Source organism: Piliocolobus tephrosceles, chromosome 17 (assembly GCF_002776525.5).
Source record: "Piliocolobus tephrosceles isolate RC106 chromosome 17, ASM277652v3, whole genome shotgun sequence".
In the NCBI taxonomy this organism is placed as follows: Eukaryota; Metazoa; Chordata; class Mammalia; order Primates; family Cercopithecidae; genus Piliocolobus; species Piliocolobus tephrosceles.
In genome coordinates, this window is record NC_045450.1 from 9,803,351 (window position 1) to 9,827,669 (window position 24,319).

Genomic DNA, 24,319 nt, shown 5'->3' on the forward strand with positions numbered 1-24,319 from the left:
TTGTGTCTGAACAATAAAATTAGGCATTCTTGTTCTTCTCAGTATCTTTTTTTCTGGTCCCTAGATATCAGAAGGGTTTGACCTTTATGGTCTTTCTTCCGCTTCTTCAAATCCCAGAATCATTTTTTTGAAAATCACAAAATGCAGGAGATAGATGGGACCTATGGGATCCTCTGTTCACCTTTACTTCAAAGCCAGAAATGCTATTCTTTACGTCCAAGGCTCACCCAGTCTTCAGGTTCTCACTCAAGGGTCACCTTTTAGGGACCAAACAGAATCGAGGTACTCAATAAAGAGTTCCTGGGTGCTGGAAGAATAAATGGCAGAGGCTTCTATGAACCCTGGCCCATTCTATTCTTTGTCTAAATCTTGCCACACTTGTTTTCTTTATGAATCATTCTGTCCTTTATTCTTATATTTAAAGATACTAGTTATGTCTCGTATTTCTCCTTGACCACTCTCTTATCTACCCAACACACCTAAGAAGAATATATATGTCTATACATATACATACATAGGAATATATACCACATATATAACACATGTATATATATATGTATTTTTGTCTACATATGTATATATATACACATGTGATATAAATTTATATATGTGAATTACTAGACACGTTTCAATTTTAGGATTAGATGTTTTGCATTTATACAGTCGTCAACCTACTGGACTGTAAGTTCATTGAGGGTAAGAAGAAAAAGACCATGACATCCCCTTCTTGGAACATCAGTGCCTACGAAGGCATCTGTTTCTCAGTAAATGTTGGGTATTGATGCTGATCAATGCTGAAAAATGCCAATGAGCACTGCTACTCCAGGACTGAGAGTCAAAGATGCCATGGTGCACTTTACCATTTTAGAAAGACCACAGACAATTAGGAAGGCCACATCTTACTAGGATCTTGTGTATGCTTCCAGGCAGATGAGCAGTCTTTTTCCTAGGGAAATGCATGGCAGGCTTCACGTAAGAGGTTCCCTCAATAACCAAACACTCCATTCAAAGGTTATATTTACACAGCTCATTAGGAAAATTTTTTATACTTTTGACACTCATTAAACTCATAATCGTCCACTGAAGCTACTTTATAACAAGAGATAAACACTCCATTCTAGATGAATAATTTGGTACTGCTCAGCACTGTGCTCTTTACACGTCTAATTTTAGAGCATAATTAATCCTGCTGAAGCTGCATACAATAAGTGAAATATTTATGCAGCTGTGTTAATTCATGTATTTACTCCTAGAGAGACATTCAGAATTGGTCATGGCTTTCCGGGAAGATCATCTAGAGACATCCCCTGGAACAATGGCATTTCCTCTCCCAAGTCTTTGCCTCCAGATGGCCTCAAGACATGAAGCTGAAAAGACACACATCCCAAACCCAACAGTCTGACCAGGAAGGCAATGAGCCAGAACAGAAAATATCTATGAGAACCTAGATGTTCTGTAAGTACATAAACAAACTCCTGGCCCATCTGGATGCTTTTACTGTTTATTTTTTATTTGATGCAAAGAAGACCTTTTGTGTTTAGCACCACAAACGTTGTTTCTATGTTACTAACTTGACTATATTATTGCCAGTGCAACACTAAAGAAGTTGTTTGATACTAGAGTTGTGCACAGGCAACTATGGTGATGATGAGAAGGAGAAGGATGAAGAGGAGGAGGAGGGTGGTGGTGACGGCCATGATGATGGTGGTAATGATGGTGGTAATAAGGATGATGGCATTGGTCATGATGACGATGATGATGATAATGACTGATGGTGATGATGATGGTGATGGTGGTGATGATGATGATAATGATAATAATGATATCAGAGACGTGTGAACCAGAACAACTCTATCTTAAATAGGAGCCGGGTAAAATGAGGCTGAGACCTACTGGGCTGCATTCCCAAATGGCTTAAGGCATTCCAAGTCACAAGATGACATAGAAGGTGGGCACAAGATATAGATCACAAAGACCTTGCTGATAAAACAGGTTGCAGTAAAGAAGCCGGCCAAAACCCACCAAAACCAAGCTGGCCATGAGAGGGATCTCTGGTCATCCCCACTGCTACACTCCCACTAGTGCCATGATAGTTTACAAATGCCATGGCAACGTCAGGAAGTTACCCTATATGGTCTAAAAAAGGGACGCCTGAATAATCCACCCCTTGTTTAGCATGTCCTCAAGAAATAACCATAAAAATGGGCAACCAGCAGCCCTTGGGTCTGCTCTGTCTATGGAGTAGCCATTCTTTTATTCCTTCATTTTCTTAATAAACTTGCTTTGACTTTACTCCATGGACTCGCCCTGAATTCTTTCTTGCATGAGATCCAAGAACTCTCTCTTGAGGTCTGCATCAGCACCCCTTTTCTGTAACAACGATGGTGATGGCTAGCATTTATTGAACCACTTGTATGTTACAGGGTCTATGCTAAGCTATGCACTTGACATGTATTCTCCCATTTCATCTTCACACCAACCTTATTAGGTAAATATTTCTGTACCCTTTCACAGATGAATAAACTGAGGCTAAAAAAGATCACTTCTTTCATAAAAGTATTTGTAAATGCAACAGATTTAGTTCAGATATGCACTAAATTACTCCTTCCTAAAGGATTTACACATCTCAAGAGTTGAATTAGTCATCTTTGATAGATATCTTAGAAAATTAAATGTAACAACAGTCTTCCCTAATTGGACCCCTTCCAGAGTAAGGTCCCTGAAGTAGAAGCTTTGCCCCTTACTAGCTAGGGGATTTGCCCTCTGAGATTGAATTTCCTCCTCTGTAAAGTGGGAATAAGCAATATTTAACCTCATAAGGTTACGAAGATTACATTGAGGAACATATGTAATGCATCCAGTATGATGACTGACATATCCAAGTCCCTAAATATGTTAGCTGTTTTATAATAGATGGTTCGAGAGTGACACCAATGGTAGGTGGGGCTAGAGTTAGAACTCACTTATTTGACAGATACCTATCACATTTAAAAGTTTCCTGCCAAATGAAATACATCTTAACATCAACCAGTCATCTATACACGTATTTATTCATTCAACCCTTTATTGACCAATTACCTGTGATGTTCAGTGTTTTGTTTTAATGCTGGAAACAAGACTCCTGTTTGCTGAGTAGTTCACCCCCTGTAAGGGTGTTTATCCACCCCCGTGACAGGCAAAACATTTGGCCCCAATTCTTCAGTGTACTCTCAGTGTCCACACTTTTGCCATAAAACTTCAAAATCTGTCACATGAAAGGTAGAATATACCCGCAATCCCTTGACCAGGAACGTGCACAACTGATGACCAGGAACGTGCACAACTGACTTGCTTTGGACAGAAGGATATTAGCAGACATGAACATGACCAAGCAGTGGCTTGAAATGTGCATGTGCAGCGAGGCAGTCCTTTCTGTGCTTCTGCTATAGTCAGGAAAAGAGTTTCCCCAGGTAGCTGCTACCCTTTCAGCCTGAGACACAGCATAAACACGTGTGGAGCAGAGACCACACCGTTGATTCAGGGCTTGTGGCAGGAAGCAGAGGCACTATCCCCACCCCAGGCAGAGCTTTTCCACTCAACCTGCGCTACCATGAGGAAAATAAATGCTTATTGTTGTATGCCTCTAAGATCTCACAGCAAAAAGCTGACCAACACAGCCACAAATCATTATTACACAACAGAGAACATGGCCAGTGATCTGAGGAAGGTACAAATGCCCTAAGGGGAATTCAAAGACTCAGATGTTCTTATTTGGGAGTTAAATATAAAACACCTTTCGCATGCTTGATGGCACTGTGAGAATCTAGGATTTAATTCTGTGAATAGAAAGCGGATAAGAAGCCAGAAGTAATTGTGCACTTCATTCAAATTCACACCAACCCTACGCACTAGCTAACCTCTGCCTATTTTGATATTGCATTTCACCGTAGTGGTAACTAGATTTTTCTCTCTCACCTCTAGCCCAGCATAGCACATTCAGTAACCATCTCTGAATATAGCCTCCACCTATCAGAATGGGGCTTCTGCCCTCTGGCCTGAGCCTTTCTATCCCCCTCATACTGAGCTCATTGTTGGTGTTAACCTGCTATCTGAGCTGACTTTGCTTTTCTCATTTCCTCAGTGTTATTAATGAAAACGAAACCAACCTGCCATTCCAAGCCATGGCCAGTCTCCAGAGGCCGTGCCAGGAAACTCTGGGCTATCGTGAGATTACCAGCTATGAAGTAGAAAGGGCAGGCAGGAGGAAATGCTTCTGGTGACACAGCTGACCCAAGTGGCTGTATAGTTCTATAAATGCCACAGTCTCATTAGGCTGTAACAGAGATTGAATTTCCTTCATTCCTCCATGGGAGAAGAACATGAGTTGCCATGTTGGAACAACATGACCCCACCCTGAGTCATGCCTGGTGAGTCTAGGAAAGAGTCTTTGACCTCAAAATGCATCAGGAATCCTTTCTCTGGAATGAAATTGGGACTGATTACAGCCTAGTTATGTAATTTTGTACAGCAGGGTCTCTCAACCACAGCCTACCAACATGTGCGGTTGGATAATTCTGTGTTTTGTGATGTAGGGGGCTGTCCTGAACCCTGTAAGGTGTTTCCCTGCATCTTCTAGCCCTGGCCTCTACCCATGAGATCAGCAAGCACATTCCCAGCCGTGATCACTGAATGTGTCTCCAGGCACTGCCATATGTCTCCTAGGGGACAAAATTGCCCTTTACCCTCTGAGAACCACTGCCCTAGAGATAAAGCCCCACTTAAATTCCCACTTAAGGCGCCAGGACTGCCCTGTCTCCTTCTTTTTCTAAACCTATTTAACTCTTTCCTAAATCCTCCGAGAGAGACTGTATCCTTAGAATACTTTTGTTTGTTAAATTTAGTTATCTAGAATTGCTTTCCATTATAAGCAATCTAAAGAACCACGGTTTCATGTGACAGGAACTCAGTAAATATTTTTAGGGAGCAAACTCATCATGCAAAGATCTACTGGGAAGCCCAGGAACAAACAGAGCAAGTGCGAGGGTCTCAAGTCCCCCTAAAGAAAGGGGTCACCTGGGGTCTTACCATCACCCACAAACTGAAGCAAGGCCAGGTCGATCTGCCTCTTCCAAGGAGAGCCTTTCTGAAGGGCAATTCCATAACCAGTGGTGGCAAAGATGTACCCACTCCCGATGGTCACCAGCTTGCAGCCTTCATCCCTCCCGGCCTTGTAATTCAAGACCGCGGCATCGTAGATGAAAGCATCCAGCTTCCTGAAATGACAAGAAACCAGGGGGTCAGAGGGATGGCCAGGTACCACCTCGGGGTCTGGCTCCTGAGGCCTGATCCTGAAAGCATCACATACTTTCTTTCATGCTGGTGATGACTCATGGCCTCTTCATCCCCTCGTCATAAAAGGATCTATTTTTAATGAGGAGATAAAAGCCAGAACCTTTTCTCTCCAACTTACAAGAGGCAGCTAAATAAAGACATGAAGGATCCATATACCCAAGTGAGTAAACAGTCGAGTTTGCTGGTTTGCTAAGTGTTTGTCCTGAACACTCCCAACAGTGGAGAACACTGGCCTATTTAGAAAGGTTTGCATCAGAACAAAATAAACCACTAAGGGGCAGAAGAATTTGGTGGTAGTGTGAAGGGGAAAGGAACTAAATAGGAATAATATATTTTCCTCCCAAGAGAAATACGTGTGCTGCTTGTTTATCATACAGAAATTATTGCAGAATGTTTAAAAATCCAAATAATATAGAGAAGTATTAAAAATCATTAAAATTAAAACTACCTATAATTCTGTAACTCACATGCAACCTTTTTTGTTAGCGAACAGCCTTCCAAATTTTTAATGAGTATGCACAAACACGCATACACAGAGATTGCCAAACTTTTTTCTGTAAAGACAAGATAATAAATAGTTGAGGCTTTGTGAGCCATACAGTCTCTGTTGCAGCCATTAAACTCTGCTGTTCCGGGGTGTTATGGGCTGCACTGTGTCCACCCCTAACATTCATACAGAAGTAGGATGAACCCCTAATCCACTGTGGCTGGCATCCTTATAAAAAGGAGAAATCTGAACACAGACATGCATACAGGGAGAACACCATATGAAGACTGGAGTTATGCTGCTGCAAGCCAAGAACTACCAGAAGCCAGGAGAGAGGCCTGGAACAGATCCCTCCCTGGAGCCTTCAGTGGAAGCGTGGTCCTGCACATGCCCTGATCTTGGACATCTAGCCTCCAGAGCTGTGAGACAGTCATTTCTGTTGTTTAAGCCACTCAGGTTGCATTCCTTTGTTATGGCTGCCCCTGGAAACCAAGACATAGCGCCACAGCAGCCATAGAGAATGTGTAAACAAACGAACTTTGCTCTGTTCCAATAAAATGTTATTTAGGAAAACAGATGGGTCCATGGGCTGTAGTTTGCCAACCCTTGTTTTAATCCTGAAAATGTTATTATGCCACACAAACTATTTCACAAATTGCTTTCTTCTCTCATTCCATAGTGAATATATTTCCACGTCAATAAACATAGCACTTTTAAATTTTTTGATATACTTATTTTTATTGAGGTATAATGTATGTGTAATGAAATGCTTGATGAATTTTTACATATGTATATATCCTCGAAATCACCATGCAGTTCAAAATGTGGAATGTTATCATTTCCTTAGAAATCCTATGCATGCCCCAGAAAACAAGCATCAGGTAATCTCTCCAAGGGCACAATTGTGCCTAAATATTATTATTATTATTATTCAGATGGAGTCTCACTCCGTTGCCCAGGCTGGAGTGCAATGGTACGATCTCAGCTCACTGCAACCTCCACCTCCCGGATTCAAGTGATTCTCGTGCCTCAGCCTCCCAAATAACTGGGATTACAGGTGTCTGCTACCACTCCCGGCTAATTTTTATAGTTTTAGTAGAGACAGGGTTTCACCATGTTGGTCAGGCCGGCCTTGAACTCCTGGCCTCAAGTGATCCACCCACCTTGGCTTCCCAAACTGCTGGGATTACAGGCCCTAATTATGGTTACATCCCTATCAGTGGTCCTGGATATTGTTTCCAAATGGTAAAGTTATTTAACGAGGCTGAAATGATCACTGTGGAATGCAGGGATGAATGTCTCAACTCTAAAATGGGTAAGAAAACTAAATTGGAGATGACTCAATTTCATGACACTTTCTCAACCTTATTGCCTTTCTTTCTTTAACAAGAAAACATAAAACAGTGAAGCAAAAAAATAAAAATGAAAATGGCAAAGAGAGGATGTGAAATACTGCATCTTCGCGGAGACAGCTGCCGAAGGACTCCCTATGGGAACAAAACTATTTGGCAGGTTTACAGCCATGTTCTTCATTTTACTTTTTTTGTTTCTATAATGGTTTGAGGTGGCGCAAAACTGTAGGACTTGTCTCATCCATAGAAACACTCTGAAGCTTTGATCTCAAGGTGGGGGAATCAGAGACTTGGTATTAAGCTCTGAGAGTATTTAAAGGGAATCAGATCAAGCAGTAGCGGAACAGAACTGGGCACTGATTGGCAACAGTGATGGTAACCTAGAACTGTCATTTGTAACCTAGAGCAACCTAGAGCTTGTCTTGAGGACAGCAAGTCAAGAGGAACAGCCAGCAATAATGAGACCTACAGAAATATGGGATGGAGAGTTATACAAGGTCAAAAGTAACTCGTGTATCGTGGGAGTAAGGTGTGTAACAAGAACACTGGACTAGTAGGTAAAAGGGACCTGAGTTCTAGTCTAGGCTAGGATGATGGTGCAACCTAAGAAAAGTCACTTTCTCCTTCTGGATTTCTGGTTTCTCCTCTGTGAGAGGAGGTGGTCATGGTGGTCTTGCTAAGACACTTGTTCAGCTGTGGCATTCTAAGATTCTGTGAGCCAATAGTCATCTTCTGTGGCTATCCATAGGGAAATTGAAACTCTGGATAACACATGTATCCTGAAGACTTAGGGCCATGGAAGGTGTTGGTCTCATGAAAAAGCTGAGATACTTGCAACGTCAATATTTCCCATATCCAAGTTGCCATGGAGATACAGAACCTTGGTTTTATTTAGACTTTCTAAGTCCCACCCAACACTCATCTCTCCATTCCTCAAAAAGTAAACATAAACACACACATGTACACACAGGCTCATTCAAACATTAAGGCCCTCTGTTGGAATTCATGGCGTGAAACCTTCTCCCATCCTGCTAAGCCACTGTGCACTGAGGCGCTGCTGGGTTGGAAATCTAAACACGTACCTAGCAGCCACATGAGAATTGTCCAGAAGCAGTTTAAGTTGGTATTTTATGGACAGGCATAGACATCTGCAAATCAGTACCATATTTCATGACAGGTCTTTTTGAGCTGAGCAATAAACAGACATATGAGTACGAGGAATAAAGAAAGTTTTCTTTGGAAACAAAGTTTGTAAAAGCACCATGCTGAAAAGTCAGAGGCAGGACAGCTGCAAAAGATGTGGTTGACTCTGACCAATGCAATTACACATTGGCAAGACTGGGGTGGGCTGGTGGTCATGCTCTCAGAGGGGTCTGGCCATAGTGGGGAACAAATGGGCCAGCCCTCCATGGCCTGACTGTCATCTTAGGGCCATGTCAGAACCAAAGTAATGACAACACAGAAAGGAAACCGTAGGGCCACACGAACTGGTTCTAGACTTTAGAAAGCTGGGGCCTACACACAATAGCTACAGATAGCTGCATGTTTAAAAACATTCTGGGGCATACACAGTCCCCCTTAAGGGAGATGGTCATTGTCTGAGACACCATCTCACACCAGTCAGAATGGACTATTATTAAAAAGTCAAAAAATAACAGATGCTGGCAAGGTTATGAAGAAAGAGAAACGATTATACACTGTTGATGGGAGTGTAGATTAGTGAAACCATTGTGGAAAGCAGCGTGGTGATTCGTCAAAGACCTATACTGGATATATACCCAAAGAAATGTAAATCATTCTATTATAAAGACACATGTGCCGGGCGCGGTGGCTCAAGCCTGTAATCCCAGCACTTTGGGAGGCTGAGACGGGCGGATCACGAGGTCAGGAGATCGAGACCATCCTGGCCAACACAGGTGAAACCCCGTCTCTACTAAAAAACACAAAAAAATTAGCCGGGCGAGGTGGCGGGCGCCTGTAGTCCCTGCTACTCAGGAGGCTGAGGCAGGAGAATGGCGTAAACCCGGGAGGCGGAGCTTGCAGTGAGCTGAGATCCGGCCACTGCACTCCAGCCTGGGCAACAGAGCGAGACTCCGTCTCAAAAAAAAAAAAAAAAAAAAGACACATGCACACATATGTTCACTGCAGCACTATTCACAATAGCAAAGACACAGCATCAACCTAAATGCCCACCAGTGATAGACTGGATAAAGAAAATGTGGCACATATACACCATTGAATACTATGCAGCCATAAAAAGAACAAGATCACGTCCTTTGCAGAGACATGAATGGAGCTGCAGACCATTATCCTGAGCGAACTGTTGCAGGAACAAACTATGAATTAAAATAATAGCAAATGGAATCACTAATAATCGCTTTGAAAAAAAGAGATGGCCATTGTCTGCAAGGTGTTTTATAAAATACTTAGCATTTTACAGACATCATCCCACTGAGGCCTCACAACTATCCAGTAGCAAGATATGATTATTATTAGTGCTATTATTTTCCCATTCTGTCTATGAGCAGAAAAGTTTTGGAGAGGCTAAGGCAGCCTGGGGCTCCATGGTGATATTTCCAGACTTTATATTATAAAACCCTCTAGGACAACACTGTCCAATAGAACTTTCTGCAATGCTGGAAATGCTCTGACACGGTCTACTATGAATATTGAGCACGTGAAAGATGGTTAGTGCAATTGAGTTGTACATTTCATTTAATTTCATTAATTTAGATTTTAACGTAGGGGATCCCATGTACCTATGGACTATTGCAGTGGACGGCACAGCCCTAGATGTTCCGTGGCAAGCAAGGGGAAGGCTTAGGGAGCAGGACTCTGGGTCTCCCTTCTTGCTCTGACCCCAAAAGTCTACTTTTGATCTGTTTTCTATCGGAAAAAATAGTTGTTCCTGTTGTTAGAAAAAAAAAAAAAAATCCCCTAAATCTCTGAGATTTGTCATCAGGGGCTTTGGGCAAAGCACCTGTATTTCTGAGGCTCAGTTTTCTCTATGAAAAATGGACCCAACTTGCTGGGCACGGTGGCTCACACCTGTAGTCCCAGCACTTTGGGAGGCCGAGGTGGGTGGATGACCTGAGGTTGGGAGTTTGAGACCAGCCTGACCAACATGGAGAAACCCCGTCTCTACTAAAAATACAAAAAAATAGCTGGGTGAGGTGGCACATGCCTGTAATCCCAGCTACTCGGGAGGCTGAGGCAGGAGAATCACTTGAACCTGGGAGGCGGAGGTTGCAGTGAGTCGAGATTGCACCATTGCACTCCAGCTTGGGCAACAAGAGCAAAACTCCATCTCAAAAAAAAAAAAAAAAAGAAAAAAGAAAAAAAAGGAAAGAAAAATAAGAAAAATAGAGCCAACATTATTTGTCCTTAAAGGGGTGTTGGGCATAAAGTGATATAAGTAAAGTATGTGTGCGATGCTCAGAACATAACATGCTCAAAACACATAAATGCATTCTATCAAATTCAGATTTTATGGCAAAGGGGCTCACCAATTTTATGGATCCTATAGGAGAAATCCAGTTCTGCATACTTTATATGCATTTTTTTTTTTTTTTTGGTCCTTCTCCTTGTGCAGGGATGGGCATACTACTGCTTTCCCTATTGTCAGATGGAGAAACTGAGGCATTGAGCATTAAAGTGAGTCAGCACCACCACCCAGCCCATATATGTCAAAAGTGGCATTGGAACCTATGCAGTATGACACCAAAGGCAACTGACATAACCACTGTGACCAAGCCATGTTATCCATAAGACTTGTGGAGTAAGTGGAGGCAACTCTATTACTTAGGAAATTCAGATTGGGGATTTTAGCTACAAATAAGCCAAATGTTTTGAAAGAAGAGGCAAGGATGGGGCCAGAGCAGCCAGAGTTTCAATAGTTGTGGAGGGTTGTTCCACTTCATCTATCTCGTTCTCAACAGCCGCACAGTCATCTAAGGGGCTGGAGTTACCTTCATAGAAAACTCTTGCCTCTAACATAGTCTACTGCAGTCCATCGGAAGACATTTAGGTGTGGGTGGCCATAGCTTCTTGTTGAAGATGGAGGGTAAGAAAGAGAAAAAAGCCCACCTGAAACGGAAGCCTGCCATATTTCAAGTGCTTAGTTTCCATAGTAGACAGTGTCACAGTATTGGTCCAATGTGAACCAACAGCATTTAGAGGGGTTGAGCTGTGACTGCTGGATGCAGAGTGACTTGTTAGGCTGCAGCCTGGTATTGGCAGCACTGGCTTGGAACACCACTGAGGGGCTGGTTCCTTAGAACCAAGAGCAGCCAACTGAAAGCCCAATTAAGAACACACAGCTAAGCGAACCCAGTTACTCTTCTCTGCCTGGTGCATGTTCTCTTCCTTTTTTCAAGAGGAAATTGTCTTTGTGCCACATTCTCAGTTCCTACCAGCTACCAGGGTTGTGTTTCTCCCACTGGGAAGGAGGAAGTTCAGAGGTCAGGTCTGAGAATTGTGGGATGTTGCCCATGATGAGGACAGAGATCCCATCTGACACACTGGGGTCTATTGCACCTTTCTGCCTCCACTCCCTATAGAAGATGTTGGAGAGGAGTGATCACTCTTCTCCAATGTCTGTGACAGACCAAAGACACCTTGGCTTTCCATCATGAGGGCTAGAGCAGTGCTGGAGCCCAAATGAATTCCACGCTATGCTGGCTGCATGACAGGCTCACCCCCTGCCAGGCGTCTTAGTGGCTGTGCGGGTGCCATTACCTTCTCCATCACCGGCAGTTCCTCAAGGAGCACAGATGATTAGAAATGACAGTAATTCAGAATGAGAGGGGGAAATAAGACCTCCTCTCTGTAAATTAGCAAAGAAGCAAGGTAAGGAGGGATGTCACCTGTGCCCCATGCTACTTTAACCTAGTGGTTTCCTGCCAGACTTATTGACAGCTCTCAAGAGCTGCTAAAGCTTTCACAAGTGTGTAGATCTGACCCCATTCCTTTACTCAGTGGGTCTCTCTTATACCTGCACAATGGCCTTGAAAGTCCAATCCTAGCCCCAAGACTGTTTGTTGGCAAATCTAATTGTGCCTACACCGGGGAGGACCATACTCCACAGTCGAAGCATGGACACGTTAGGGATGGGAATTTGTATTGTCAAGTGACTTGACATTTCCTAATCAAAAGTTTCCGGTTTTAGCTCATCAACTTCTTATGCATGTTTGCAGATGTTCTCTGGGGGTCTCAGCACATTTAAAGGCTAATTATATAGTTAAAGTTAATTATTCATTCATTAACATTCAAGAAGCCTTTAACAAGACACTACTTGTCTTGATGAATTAATGAAACCAGCGTGTGTGTGTGTGTGTGTGTGTGTGTGTGTGTGTGTTACTGAAAATTAAAACATCTCTTTGATGATAACTGAATGTATTTTTTTCAGGTCAAACCAAACACTTGCCAGGAAGAGAAACACATTAACACGTGAGGTCAGTTGGCATGTCTGGGCAACTGTGGAACAGGGAACACAATTCAGATTTACCTTTACCAGCTCCATGAGTGAAGCCCGGTCATGGGACCTCCCTGAGCTTCAGTTTTCTCATCTGCAAGATGGGAAATACCTGATTACAGGGCTGGCTGTTGGATGGATTAAAATGGAAGTGAAGGTGTTTTGTTTGCAATTGCAGATGCTGGTGGGATTTAGGAGATTGTCTGGCAGTGGTGGTATCACTATGCAGAGAAGCAGTGAAGGTGTGGAACACCACCAGGTACCCATCGGGGAAGGGCATTCATGATCCCCAGAAATGGTACCACTGGGGCACGATAACCTTTGAAATTGTTTACTTGGGCAAGAGACACTCAACCTATACAGAGACTATCTGCCATCAGCACAGGATGGTCTAAAACTGGCTTTGGGAAAATGGCCTAGAATCACATTTTGATTCTGGGTTTGTGAATACAAACTCTAAAGTCAGAATTATACCAACATTGATGAATTTTCACAAAGGAAGCATTTTTCAAAGCAAACTCCATTAAGCTAATTTAATTCCTCGATCGATGTCTTGCATAGCATAGTTAAATCGTTTCCAATTTTTTTGGAAACATTTTTACTGGGGTCAATTCTTTTCTGTTTAAATTTTATAAATATTTGCTTCATCAATCAGCATTTGGACCACAACAAATTTTACTAATTTATAACTTCTGCCATTTTGAGTTTGCTTTTGTGGTTATTATTTCCACTAAGTCCAATTCTCCTGGGTCAAAATTGTACAGAGAATCAAAATTAGCTAAGAAGATTTGAGTCATCTATGGATTTTTAGTCAATACCAAATTTCTCCCTATGTGCTTTCAGCTCTTGTCAGTTTACTTTGTGTGGGTTATTTCTACCAATAATATTCACTGTGAATTGGGCAAAAAAGATGGATGGTTAATATTTACTTTTTAGCTGAGAATAAATCCTGAGGGATTTTATAAGACAGAGGTGGTAAGAAGCAGAGAAGAGGAGAGGATAGAAGAGAGGAAGAGAACTAGGCAGGAGGAAGAGATCCAGATGGAAGGAGGTACCAAGCAAAACAGGAAGACAGAGACAGAAAGAGAGAAAGAAGAAAAGATGAGAAAGAGAAAGTGAGAAAGAGAAACAGAGAAGGAGAAAGAGATAGTAGTGAGGTACAGACAGTGAGAGAATAAAAAGTGAGATATATTAGTTGCAAGAAACTGAGAGAAAAAAAGGAGGGAAAGAAACAAAGAGAAAGAGGATAGAAGAAGGTGATGAGGAGGGAGTGAGAAGGACCGTGATATAGTTTGGCTGTGTCCCCACCCAAATCTCATCTTGACTTGTAGCTTTCATAATTCCCACCTGTTGTGGGAGGGACCTGGTGGGTGATAAGTGAATCATGGGGGCAGTTTCCCCTATATGGTTCTCATGGGAGAGAATAAGTCTCATGAGATATGATTGTTTTAGAAGAGTTTTCCCCCCTTACTTGGTTCTCATTCTCTCTTGCCTGCCACCATGTAAGACGTGCCTTTCATCTTCCACCATGATTGTGAGGCCTCCCTAGCCACATGGAACTGTGAGTCCATTAAACCTCTTTTTCCTTATAAATTACTCAGTCTCGGGTATGTCTTTATCAGCAGTGTGAAAATGGGCTAATAGAGAGAGAGAGAGAGAGAGAGAGAGGGAGAGGGGGAGAAAGAAAGGGGAGGGTGGGGATAGAGACAGACAGAAAAAATACCCAAGAGATGGAATGTACCCACTTTGTCTATTGACTGCTACTTTCAAAGAGAGGGAAGGACTGAAATGGTTGAGCAAATCCATCTAGCTGTAAGTACTTTGTTTCTGTTAAATTTAATGTTGGACCCAAACTGACTATGCCCAAGGAGTTGACAGAGTATGTAATCCAGTCTCTTCATTTTTCAGATGAGGACACTGAGGCCCAGAGATCTCTGCTCAATGTTTCCAGACCGGCCTGTCACTCACCAAAGCAGTGCACCTTCAGGACACCATTGCCGGGCTCCTCCAGTGCAAGGCTTCACCTGGGACGCAGGGTCAGAGAACTGGCTCTGCACACTTTGTGGAAAGTTGGGCAAGTCTAAATATTTCTCTAAGCCTTGATTTCCCCATCTGACAGGAAGGAAAACATAATCTGTCTCCTATGTTGGTGCACTGGTTGAATGAAGTCACAGTCATAAATTTGGTGAATTGCAAAGCACTATGCAATACTGTATTTTCTTCACCACAACTCACGCTCTGACATCGGCACAGTATTGGTTCTTTCTGGAAGGTTACTCTTTATGGAACTTCTTAGAGTGGACTTTTCAAGGGTTGAGATCAGAGCCAACCATTCTGCTGCCGATTTCATGAAGCATAGCATTTTTATAATATTAGAATGATGGCTCAAAAAGGTTTTCTTTGTTCAGACTTTTCTTGAACATTTACTATGTGCTGGACTCTTTGCCTGAATATCTCATTTAATCTTTGCAATACGCTTCTAAGTGAAGGCAGCACAATTAGTATAATTTTATAAGAGCAGAAAACTGGAGTTTAAGATGTTAATTAATTTGGCCAAGGTCCCAACACTGGATGTTACTGGAGTGAGAATTCGAATCCAGGATGCTTAGCCTTTAAGCACTCCGTGATACTGTTAGTAGTGATGACACTGCAGAACTTGTCACACAGGAAGACTGAAAGACAGGGACTCTCAGGGGCCAGAAAACATGAGAGTGAAAGAGAGATTATGAAAAACATCGAGATTTGTGAAAATGCTATTATGTGTTAGATAGAGTGCAGGGTACTTTCCGTAAGTCAACTTAGTTATTTCTCAGAGGAATTCCAGGAAATGGGATTTTACACATGTGGGAATCAGGCTCAGGGAAGTTATTTATTTGGCCAAAGGTCACACAGCTGGTATCAGAGACAGAATGTTAAAGTAGGCATTTCTTACTCCAAAATCCACTCAGAAAACATAAAAATAAGCAAATCAAATAAATTGACTATATAAGTTTGAAGGCTTCCAGAAAATATAAATGCTTATACCAAGAAATTCTATGTCCTGGTTTCATTCCTAGAAAACCACTTGTAGAGGTACACAGAGGAATCCCCAATGATCCTTAACACAGTCATATGACTGATAGCCCTCATCCCATCCCCCCAAAAAAATCTAGTAAGAAGAAAATGCTTAAAAAAAACCTCCGATGCATGCATATCATAGATTTCTTTCCAGCAGTCAAAGAGAATGAAGGCAAAAAATGGAAAGCTCTCCAAAATATATCGTTCACTGAAAACCAAACTGTGACATACTGCATAGAGTTTGATAGCATTCCACAGAATAAAATTGTATTCTTATGTGCAGACATATTAATATATGCAAATGCAGACTGGGCATGGTGGCTCATCCCTGTAATCCCAGCACTTTCGGAGGCCAAAGTGGGTGGACTGCTAAAGGTCAGGAATTTGAGATCAGCCTGGGCAACATGGTGAAACCCCATCTCTACTAAAAATACAAAAATCAACTGGGCATCATGGCGCACCCCTGTAGTCCCAGCTACTCAGGAGGCCGAGGCAGGAGAATCACTTGGACCTGGAAGGCGGAGGTTGCAGTGAGCCAAGATCGCACCACTGCACTCCAGCCTGGGCAACAGAGCAAGACTCCGTCACACAAAAACAAAAACACATACAAATGCATATAATAAAAGTCTGGGAGAAATGGAATGTACATCAAACAGACAACAGTTTGGCATTGAGATGCCAAGCCAAAGGAATGATTCCTTATCCGTATTTTCATTTTTTTTTTTTTACAATGAGGATATATATTTTAAATGAGAAGCAATATAGCAAAATTGTTAAGGGCATAACTCCTAGAGCCAGTTCAAATCCCAGCTCTGAAGCTTACCAGCACTGTGCCTGCATCAAGACTTAACCTGTCTATATTGTGGAGATGCCGAGCATGCCAACCTCACGGAGAAGCTGTGAAGATTAAATGAAGAGTTACAGGTAATGCACTCACAAAAGCTCCTGGAGCCAGGCGCGGTGGCTCATGCCGGTAATCCCAACACTTTGGGAGGCTGATGAGGGTGGATCCCCTGAGGTCGGGAATTTGAGACCAGTCTGGCCAAGATGGTGAAACCCCATCTCTACTAAAAATACAAAAATTAGCTGGGTATGGTGGTGCACACCTGTAATCTCAGCTACTCTGGAGGCTGAGGCAGGAGAATTGCTTGATCCTGGGAGGTGGAGGTTGCAGTGGGCCAAGATCGTGCTGTTGCACTCCACCCTGGGTGAAGGAGCCAGACTCTGCCTCAAAAAGAAAAATACCTCCTGGCATGGAGTGATGGCCAGGAGGCAGGGGATAGGGATGGTATGGGAAATTGGCCAGCACAATTACCACGTGATGGTGGGAGTTCACAAGCAAGAATCCACTTTGCATACCTCTCTGCCGTGCATCCCTGTGGAATACACCACCACTCCTCACAGCATACCCAGATAAAGTACTGGACAGCATTGCCTCTTCCCCTGGTCCCCAAGACAACTGAGGACAGCCTCCTCTGGCAGTGCTGATGTCAGACACCTATCAGAAGGTGATGATGGGAAAACCACCCTACAGCCTAGGTGAGTATACCTCCAAATTCATGTCCACCTGGGACGTCAGCGTATGCCCTTACTTGAAAATCATGTCTTTGCAGATATAATTATTTAGCGATCTTGAGATAAAGTCATCCTGGATTTACGGTGGGTCCTAACTCCAACGGCTGGAGTCCTTAGAAGAGGAGACATACCGAGGGAAGAAGGTTACCTGCTGATGGAGGCAGAGATTGGAGTGATGCAGCCACAAGCCAAGAGATACCTGGAGGCACCAGAAACTGGAGGAGGCAAGGAATGACCCTCACTTAGAGGGAGCAAGGTCCTGCTGACACCTTGATTCTGGACTTCTGGCCCCCAGAACTGAGATAATAAAATTCTGTTGTTGCAACCCACCACGCTTGTGGTCATTTGTTATGGCCACTCTAGGAAACTACTTCACTGGAGACAACTGAAGGTGCAGTACCTGAGTTCCTATCACTCCTCCACCTGCATTTCTCTACAGGAGGAAGGAGGCAGGGCTTGCTTTGGGAGAGGCAGCTGTCTGGGGTTGGCCCTGGGCACTTTCCATGGGGTGTAAACAGTGTCTTCTAACCTGTGCTAGAGGCTTTCGGTGGCCTGAGTGAGCCCAGTGCCAGGAAAACTCACTTCTCCCTGCAGCAAGAGAACACACAGGGCTGATACATTAACACCATGACCTTTTTAGCACTTGGGTCAGTGGAGATGTGTTTATAATTTTACGGTGGAGTGAAAGGAAGCTGAGCTATTCCAAATCTGCGATGCTTCATGGGCAAGAGCAGCTTCCCAGCTCCTAACCCTATGACCTTGTAACAGATAGGTACAACCCTTGCCAAGCTGTTCCCTTCTCAGGACAAGCAGAGGGTTATCACAACATCACGGGTCAGAAAAGATGTTGGGTCTTCAACTGAATGCTGCCACTACTACTTACTAGATGTTAACCTTCAGATGAGCTCTGGCTTCTGCCTGAACTTCAGTGTCCTCCTCTATAAATGGAGAAAATGACTGTCTGGCCTAGTTGAATCAGGAGGAAATGAGATCACATGTTTGAAGTTCCCATGTGAGTTCAGCAAGCAATAACAAGAGGTGGGCCAGGTGTGTGGTGGCTCACACCTGTAATTTCAGCACTTTGGGAGGCCGAGGCAGGCGGATCACTGGAGGTCAGGAGTTTGACACCAGCCTGGTACAACGTGGCAAAACCCTGTCTCTACTAAAAGTGCAAAAATTAGCCAGGCCTGGTGGCACACAGCTGTGGTCCCAGTATTTGGGAGGCTGAGGCACAACAGTCACTGGAACCCGGCAGGCGGAGGTTGCAGTGAGCTGAGATCTCGTGACTGCACTCCAGCCCCGGTGAAACTCTGTCTCAAACAGACAGACAAAAACAAACAAGAGGTGATCCCTAAGGATATAGAACCTGCCAGGGAGTTCCTGCTTCTTCACAGTTCTTCCCCAGGAGGAATTTTCTGACCACGTGCTTCCTGTGGCTTGGCTGGAATAGAAGAAATTCATTTCCTCCACCCTCTAGCTCCATGCATTCATTTATTTTCCTCATCTCAATGGAAGAAGAAACATTACCCCTTTTGAAACAGTAGTAAAGATTTTAAAGAAAAAAAAAGCGATCTTTTGAAGTAAAAATATGAACAAAATTGGTACTAGGTTTTGTATAATGGTGGGCAATTAGAAACGGCCTTAATTGTGGAATATTATGAGAACAGTCATATCTTTTGTTCTGTTTACATTGGGACTCAAAGCATAGGCTCTGCGGTAAGATTGATCCCAGACACGCTGCTTAATCTCTCAATGCCTGTTTCCTCAAAGGTGGATGAAAATCATGATAGTCACCGTCATATAGGGTTGTCATGCTGTTTAAGTTAGATAATGGAGGCAAAGCATTTAAAACAGTACCTGGCACTTAGGTAAGCTCCCAATAAATGGTACCTGTTGGTTAGAAATACCTCACTTGAGCCAGGCACAGTAACTCATGCCTGCAATCCCAGCACTTTGGGAGGCCGAGGTGGGAGGATCACCTGAGGCCAGGAGTTCAAGATCAGCCTGGCCAACATGGCGAAACCCCATCTCTCCTAAAAATACAAAAATTAACTGGGTGTAGTGGTGCACCCCTGTAGTCCCACTACTTGGGAGGCCATGGCATGAGAATCACTTAAACCTGGGAGATGGAGATTGCACTGAGCTGTGATAGTACCACTGCACTCCAGCCTGGGCAACAGAGCAAGACTCTGTCTCAAACAAAAACGAAAAAGAAAGAAAGAAAAAAGAAATAAACAAACAATAAAATAAAATAAAAACAAACAATTAAAAAAAAAAAAAAACAGAGAATTGCTTTGTGTCCAAAGCAATTCAGGTAGCTCACATTCACTATAATAGAATAAGGTTTACACATACAGATAAAGCAATTGGAGTTGAGTGAATTCAGACGTGGAATAGTAGCTCGGCCTTAGGGAAAGTCAGTAAACAGGCTCCACAATTATGAAAAAAGAATCATGCATTAAGCTCTGAATTGTGCGGTAGTCCAAGCGAAAAGAAAATTGTAAGTTGTTACAAGAATTGTGTTGTCCACAAGATCAAAGCATGCCTCAAACAGAACAAAGCAATGCTCTTCATTGTACAGAAGAGTGAGGGATGCCACAGGATGACATTCTCCACAAGCTGTCCTGTAATAACCATATCAGCAACCTTTTCAAAAATAACTATTTCTTGTAGTACCTTTCAGTGCTAGTTAAGGCATGATGAAAACACAAAGCAGTAAAAGCTAAATTAATTAATATTCCTCTAGCTCAATGAAACTATCACCTGGTCCTTAAATGTGGAAACTAAACAACAGAACTGTCCACTTTGATTGCGAAAAGCAAAACAAATTTGCATATGCACTGATTCAACAAGTATGAATTGTATACACGCGTCGACAATACAAGAATGAAATGCAGGTAAAACTACAAAATTATAGTCAGAAGAAACTGTTTTCTAGCTATTGCAAGTAATACTGTGTTGCTGAAAATTTGTTAAATGTAAAAGAATGTAAAGTCCATCATCCCAATCGCCTAGCAGCATCTCTGATAACATTTTGATATATTTCTTTTTAGTCTGTCTTTTTACCTTTTCTTCCATCTCTGAGTTTAAAGAATTATGATCTCACTTTATTTAACTCCCCCCCAACAATTTTTTCTACTTTAAAAAAGGTTTTATAGGTGGCCTTGAAAATCCTTTAACGTTGTTTTAATAGAGCTTACCAGGAAATAATTCCAAGTACCAAAAAAAAAAAAAAAAAAAAAAAAAAAAAAAAAAAAAAAAAAAAAGATGTCTGTGTTTATTTGAGTTTTTATTAAGGAAAAAACTTCTTAACTCTATGATGTGGAAGCAATTTTTTTTGAGCTTTGTTTGCAGTGTGGGGGTAGATCTCAGAAACCAGGTCATTGTCGATCTGATTTTCTCTGGAGATGATGCTATCCCATTTGGAACAGCTCACTGAACCCTGATGTCTATCGTCGCTTTCGAATTCAGCAGCTGTAAATGAACCATTTGTGTTTGATTCTGTTTGGCTGATAAAATACAGCAAATAAAATCCACTCAAATGGCATCTTTGAAAAAATTTGCTCTGCTGAGCAACTGAACTTCAGTGAAGATCCTTATACTCTTCTAGTTCACCTTTGCCTTGGGAATGCCAATATCCCAGAACCAGTTGCTTTTGAGGATAGAAATAATGCTGTGATTTCATCAATTCTCAGGTCATCAATTAATATGATATGTACTCTATCACGTATGCACATACGTAATATCTAACTTTAGTTTTCAGTTCTCCCCTGAACCATAATCCCACATTTCCAACTGCTTAGGTGGCATTTCCAAGTGGAGAAGTAAGCCTAACTTCCATACTTACTAATTCTGCAGTGTAGTTACTTAGCTGAATAGCCTATTGGGTAATTAGGTTAACAATGTTGAGCTTCAGATTCTTCATCTCTTAAAAGGGATATTAATGGTATCCAGATCATAGGGGTGTTGTGAGGATTAATTGAGATTAGGCATATGAAGTGCTCAGGGCTGCAGCTCACTAATTGTAAGGTCGCATTAAGTGCAAAGATGCCTGGAGATATGATGATGGTGTCCCAAAGGCACTCCCAGCTTAATATGCCTAAACCTAAACTCACATTTTGCCACATCTCCACCCATCCTGCAACCTCCCCCTGAAATATCCTTCCTCTTCCTTGTCCTGTTTAGTCACTACAGAACTCCATCTCTCAACAGTCAACTAGCTAACCTCTCAAAGACATGGACTACCTACATCTGAATCACTAGAAGCGCTAATAAAAATGGACATTCCTGGCCAGGTGCGGTGGCTCATGCCTGTAGTTCCAGCAATTTGGGAGGCCAAGGCAGGTGGATCACCTGAGATTGGGAGTTTGAGTCCAGCCTGACAAACATGGAGAAACTCTGTCTCTACTAAAAAATACAAAATTGACAAGGCATGGTGGTGCATGCCTGTAATCCCAGCTACTCGGGAAGGCTGAGGCAGGAGAATCGCTTGAACCCGGAAGGCAAGGGTTGTGGTGAGCCGAGATCGTGCCATTGCACTCCAGCCTGGGCAACAAGAGCAAAACTCCATTTCAAAAAAAAAAGGCACATTCCTAAATCCCACAGGCTTTGCAAACCTGTGCTCTAGGATAGGAATTCAGTGCTTATTTGTTTTTCAATGCAAAACTTTCTATGAAGACATTTCAAACGTGCAGGGAGATAGGACTACACTGTTCCTTTGTTTTTACAGACAAGTCACTGAGGACAACTGAAGCCCTTTTAGAAAAATATTTACTGGTCAAAACACAATACTTCCTAATATTTTTTTAAATGTGCATCAAAAGACACTACCAGTGTAATAGCTAGAACATAAAAAGGTAACCCATAGAATAGGAAAAAATATTTGCAAATTGTATATCTGATAAGAGATTGATATCCAGAATATATACAGAACTCCTAAAACCTAACAACAACAACAACCACAACAACAACAAAAAGAAAATCCAAACAACCCAAATGTAAAATGGCCAAAAGACGTGCATATCCACTTCTCAAAAGAAGAAATACAACTGGCCAATAAGCAGGTAAAAAGTGCTCAATACCACTAATCATTACGGAAATGCAAATCAAAACTGCAATGAGATACCACCTCATATGCAGTAGGATGGCTACTACTAGAAAAACAGAAAACAAGTATTGGTGAGGATATGGAGAAATTGGAACCCTTGTGCCCTGTTGGTGGGAATGCAAATGGGACTGTGGAAAACAGTATGGTTGTTTCTCAATAATTAAAAATAGAATTGACATATGATCCAATTATTTCACTTCTGCATATATGCCCAAATAAAACCAAAGTCTCAAAAATATATTCACACATCTATGTTCACAGAAGCATGATTCAAAATAGTCAAAATGCTGAGACAACTCAAGTGTCCACTGAAAGATGAATGGATGAGCAAAATGTGGTACCTGAATACAATGGAATAAATATTCCTTAAAAAAGAATAAAATTTTGACACATGCTAAAACATGCATAAATATTATGCTAAGTGAAATAAGCTAGTCACAAAAAGACAAATACTGTATGATTCCACTTAGATGAGGTATTTAGAGTAGTCAAAATTATAAAGACGAAATGTAGAATGGTGGTTGCCAGGGGCTGGGGAAAAGGAGGATGAGGAGTTTTTGTTTGGTGGGTAGAGAGTTGCAGTTTTACAAAAGAGCTTTGGAGACAGATGGTGGTAATGGTTGTATCACGTGATGAATGCATTTAATACCACTGAACCATACACTTAAAAATGTGAAGATGGCAAGTTTTATGCTATGTATATTTTATCACAATAAGGAGAAAAGACAATCCTGTCTTCCAATTCTTCTAACATGTAAAACGAAACCAGCAGAGACCTGCCTGTTTTTCAACACTGTAGCGCTGAGAATGAAATCACACAGGGGACTGGGGATCCTGAGAGCTGAAAACTGAGGCTTCTATTCTAAGGAAATTGGGGCTTTTCCATAAATGTAACCACTCAGAATTGTACATGAAAATCAATTAAAATAAAAACACAAACTATCCCACTGTGTCTTGAAATATTAGGCTCTTTGGAGTTCTAGGGACGTTGTTTAATTTAAATCTGGCATAAGTGCGACGCTTGCAGTTTTGCCCCCATGCCAAAACGGCTTGGAGGACATCAGCTTCTGATGACTGAGCATTTGTAAATCTAAATCTGTCTCCACTCATTTCAGCTTCAGCTCCCTCTTCTAGGGCGGACGTTCTTAAAATTTGATTAGGTCATATCAGAGTCACCTGAAGAGCTTATTAAACCACGCAGATCTTCAGACCCCTCCTTACAGAGATTCTGATTCAACTGGCTCAGTGGGGCTCGCCAATCTACATTTTTATTAGCACCTATTCTGATTCAGACTCAGGCTACCTTGAGAAGCATTCGTCTAGAAACCTGGGGTCACTGACGCTCATCCACCTTTGGTTCACCGGAGTACCACAAGGCACAACAGATCTGTGCCTGAAAAATCCCATCTCTGTTGATGTTTACACGTCAAACCCTCTTTTCTGATTTGTCTGATAATTTATCTCCATTTACTATGAATTTCAATAAACAGTAAAACTTAGCTTTCAAGTTTTTCTTTGCCTATGCCTTTCTTCAAAAAATTATGGATTCCAAAGACAAGTATTTGGTCTGTCTACTCTGTATATGCCTATCCCAATAAAACGTGTTTCTTGAACTCCTTTAAAATAGTTCTCAGCTCTGTTGCACAATGAATAGTGTGTTGGACTTCTAAAACAGTAGTTCTCAAATATTTATGTCTCAAAATCACGTTGTGTGGCGTGGTTGGGGGAATGATGCTTATTATAATGAAGATTCACAGGCTCCATAGCTAGAGAAAAAGCCTTGTGCTGGGTCCAGGAATCTGCATTTTGACAGGTAATCATGTGATTCAGGTACAGCTGATCCACTGGCCAGGCTTGGAGGCACCCAATTTGGGGGCATGATTCTAAATCCTTTCTGCAAAACTGACAGTTGTTTGTATGTGTGGCTTATCTGAGTT

The 24,319-nt window shown here is 42.1% G+C and overlaps 1 protein-coding gene across 4 annotated transcripts in view; it reads right to left on the reverse strand.

Moving 5' to 3' along the window:
* The window catches only part of GRIN2A (glutamate ionotropic receptor NMDA type subunit 2A), a 427,129-nt gene that overhangs the window by 32,681 nt on the left and 370,129 nt on the right, over positions 1–24,319 (reverse strand). For all 4 annotated transcript variants that reach the window (XM_026446647.1, XM_026446648.1, XM_026446650.1 and 1 more), the window contains one exon: positions 5,065–5,252. In XM_026446647.1, the coding sequence (XP_026302432.1) occupies positions 5,065–5,252 (188 nt within the window). The remainder of the gene's footprint in view (positions 1–5,064; positions 5,253–24,319) is intronic.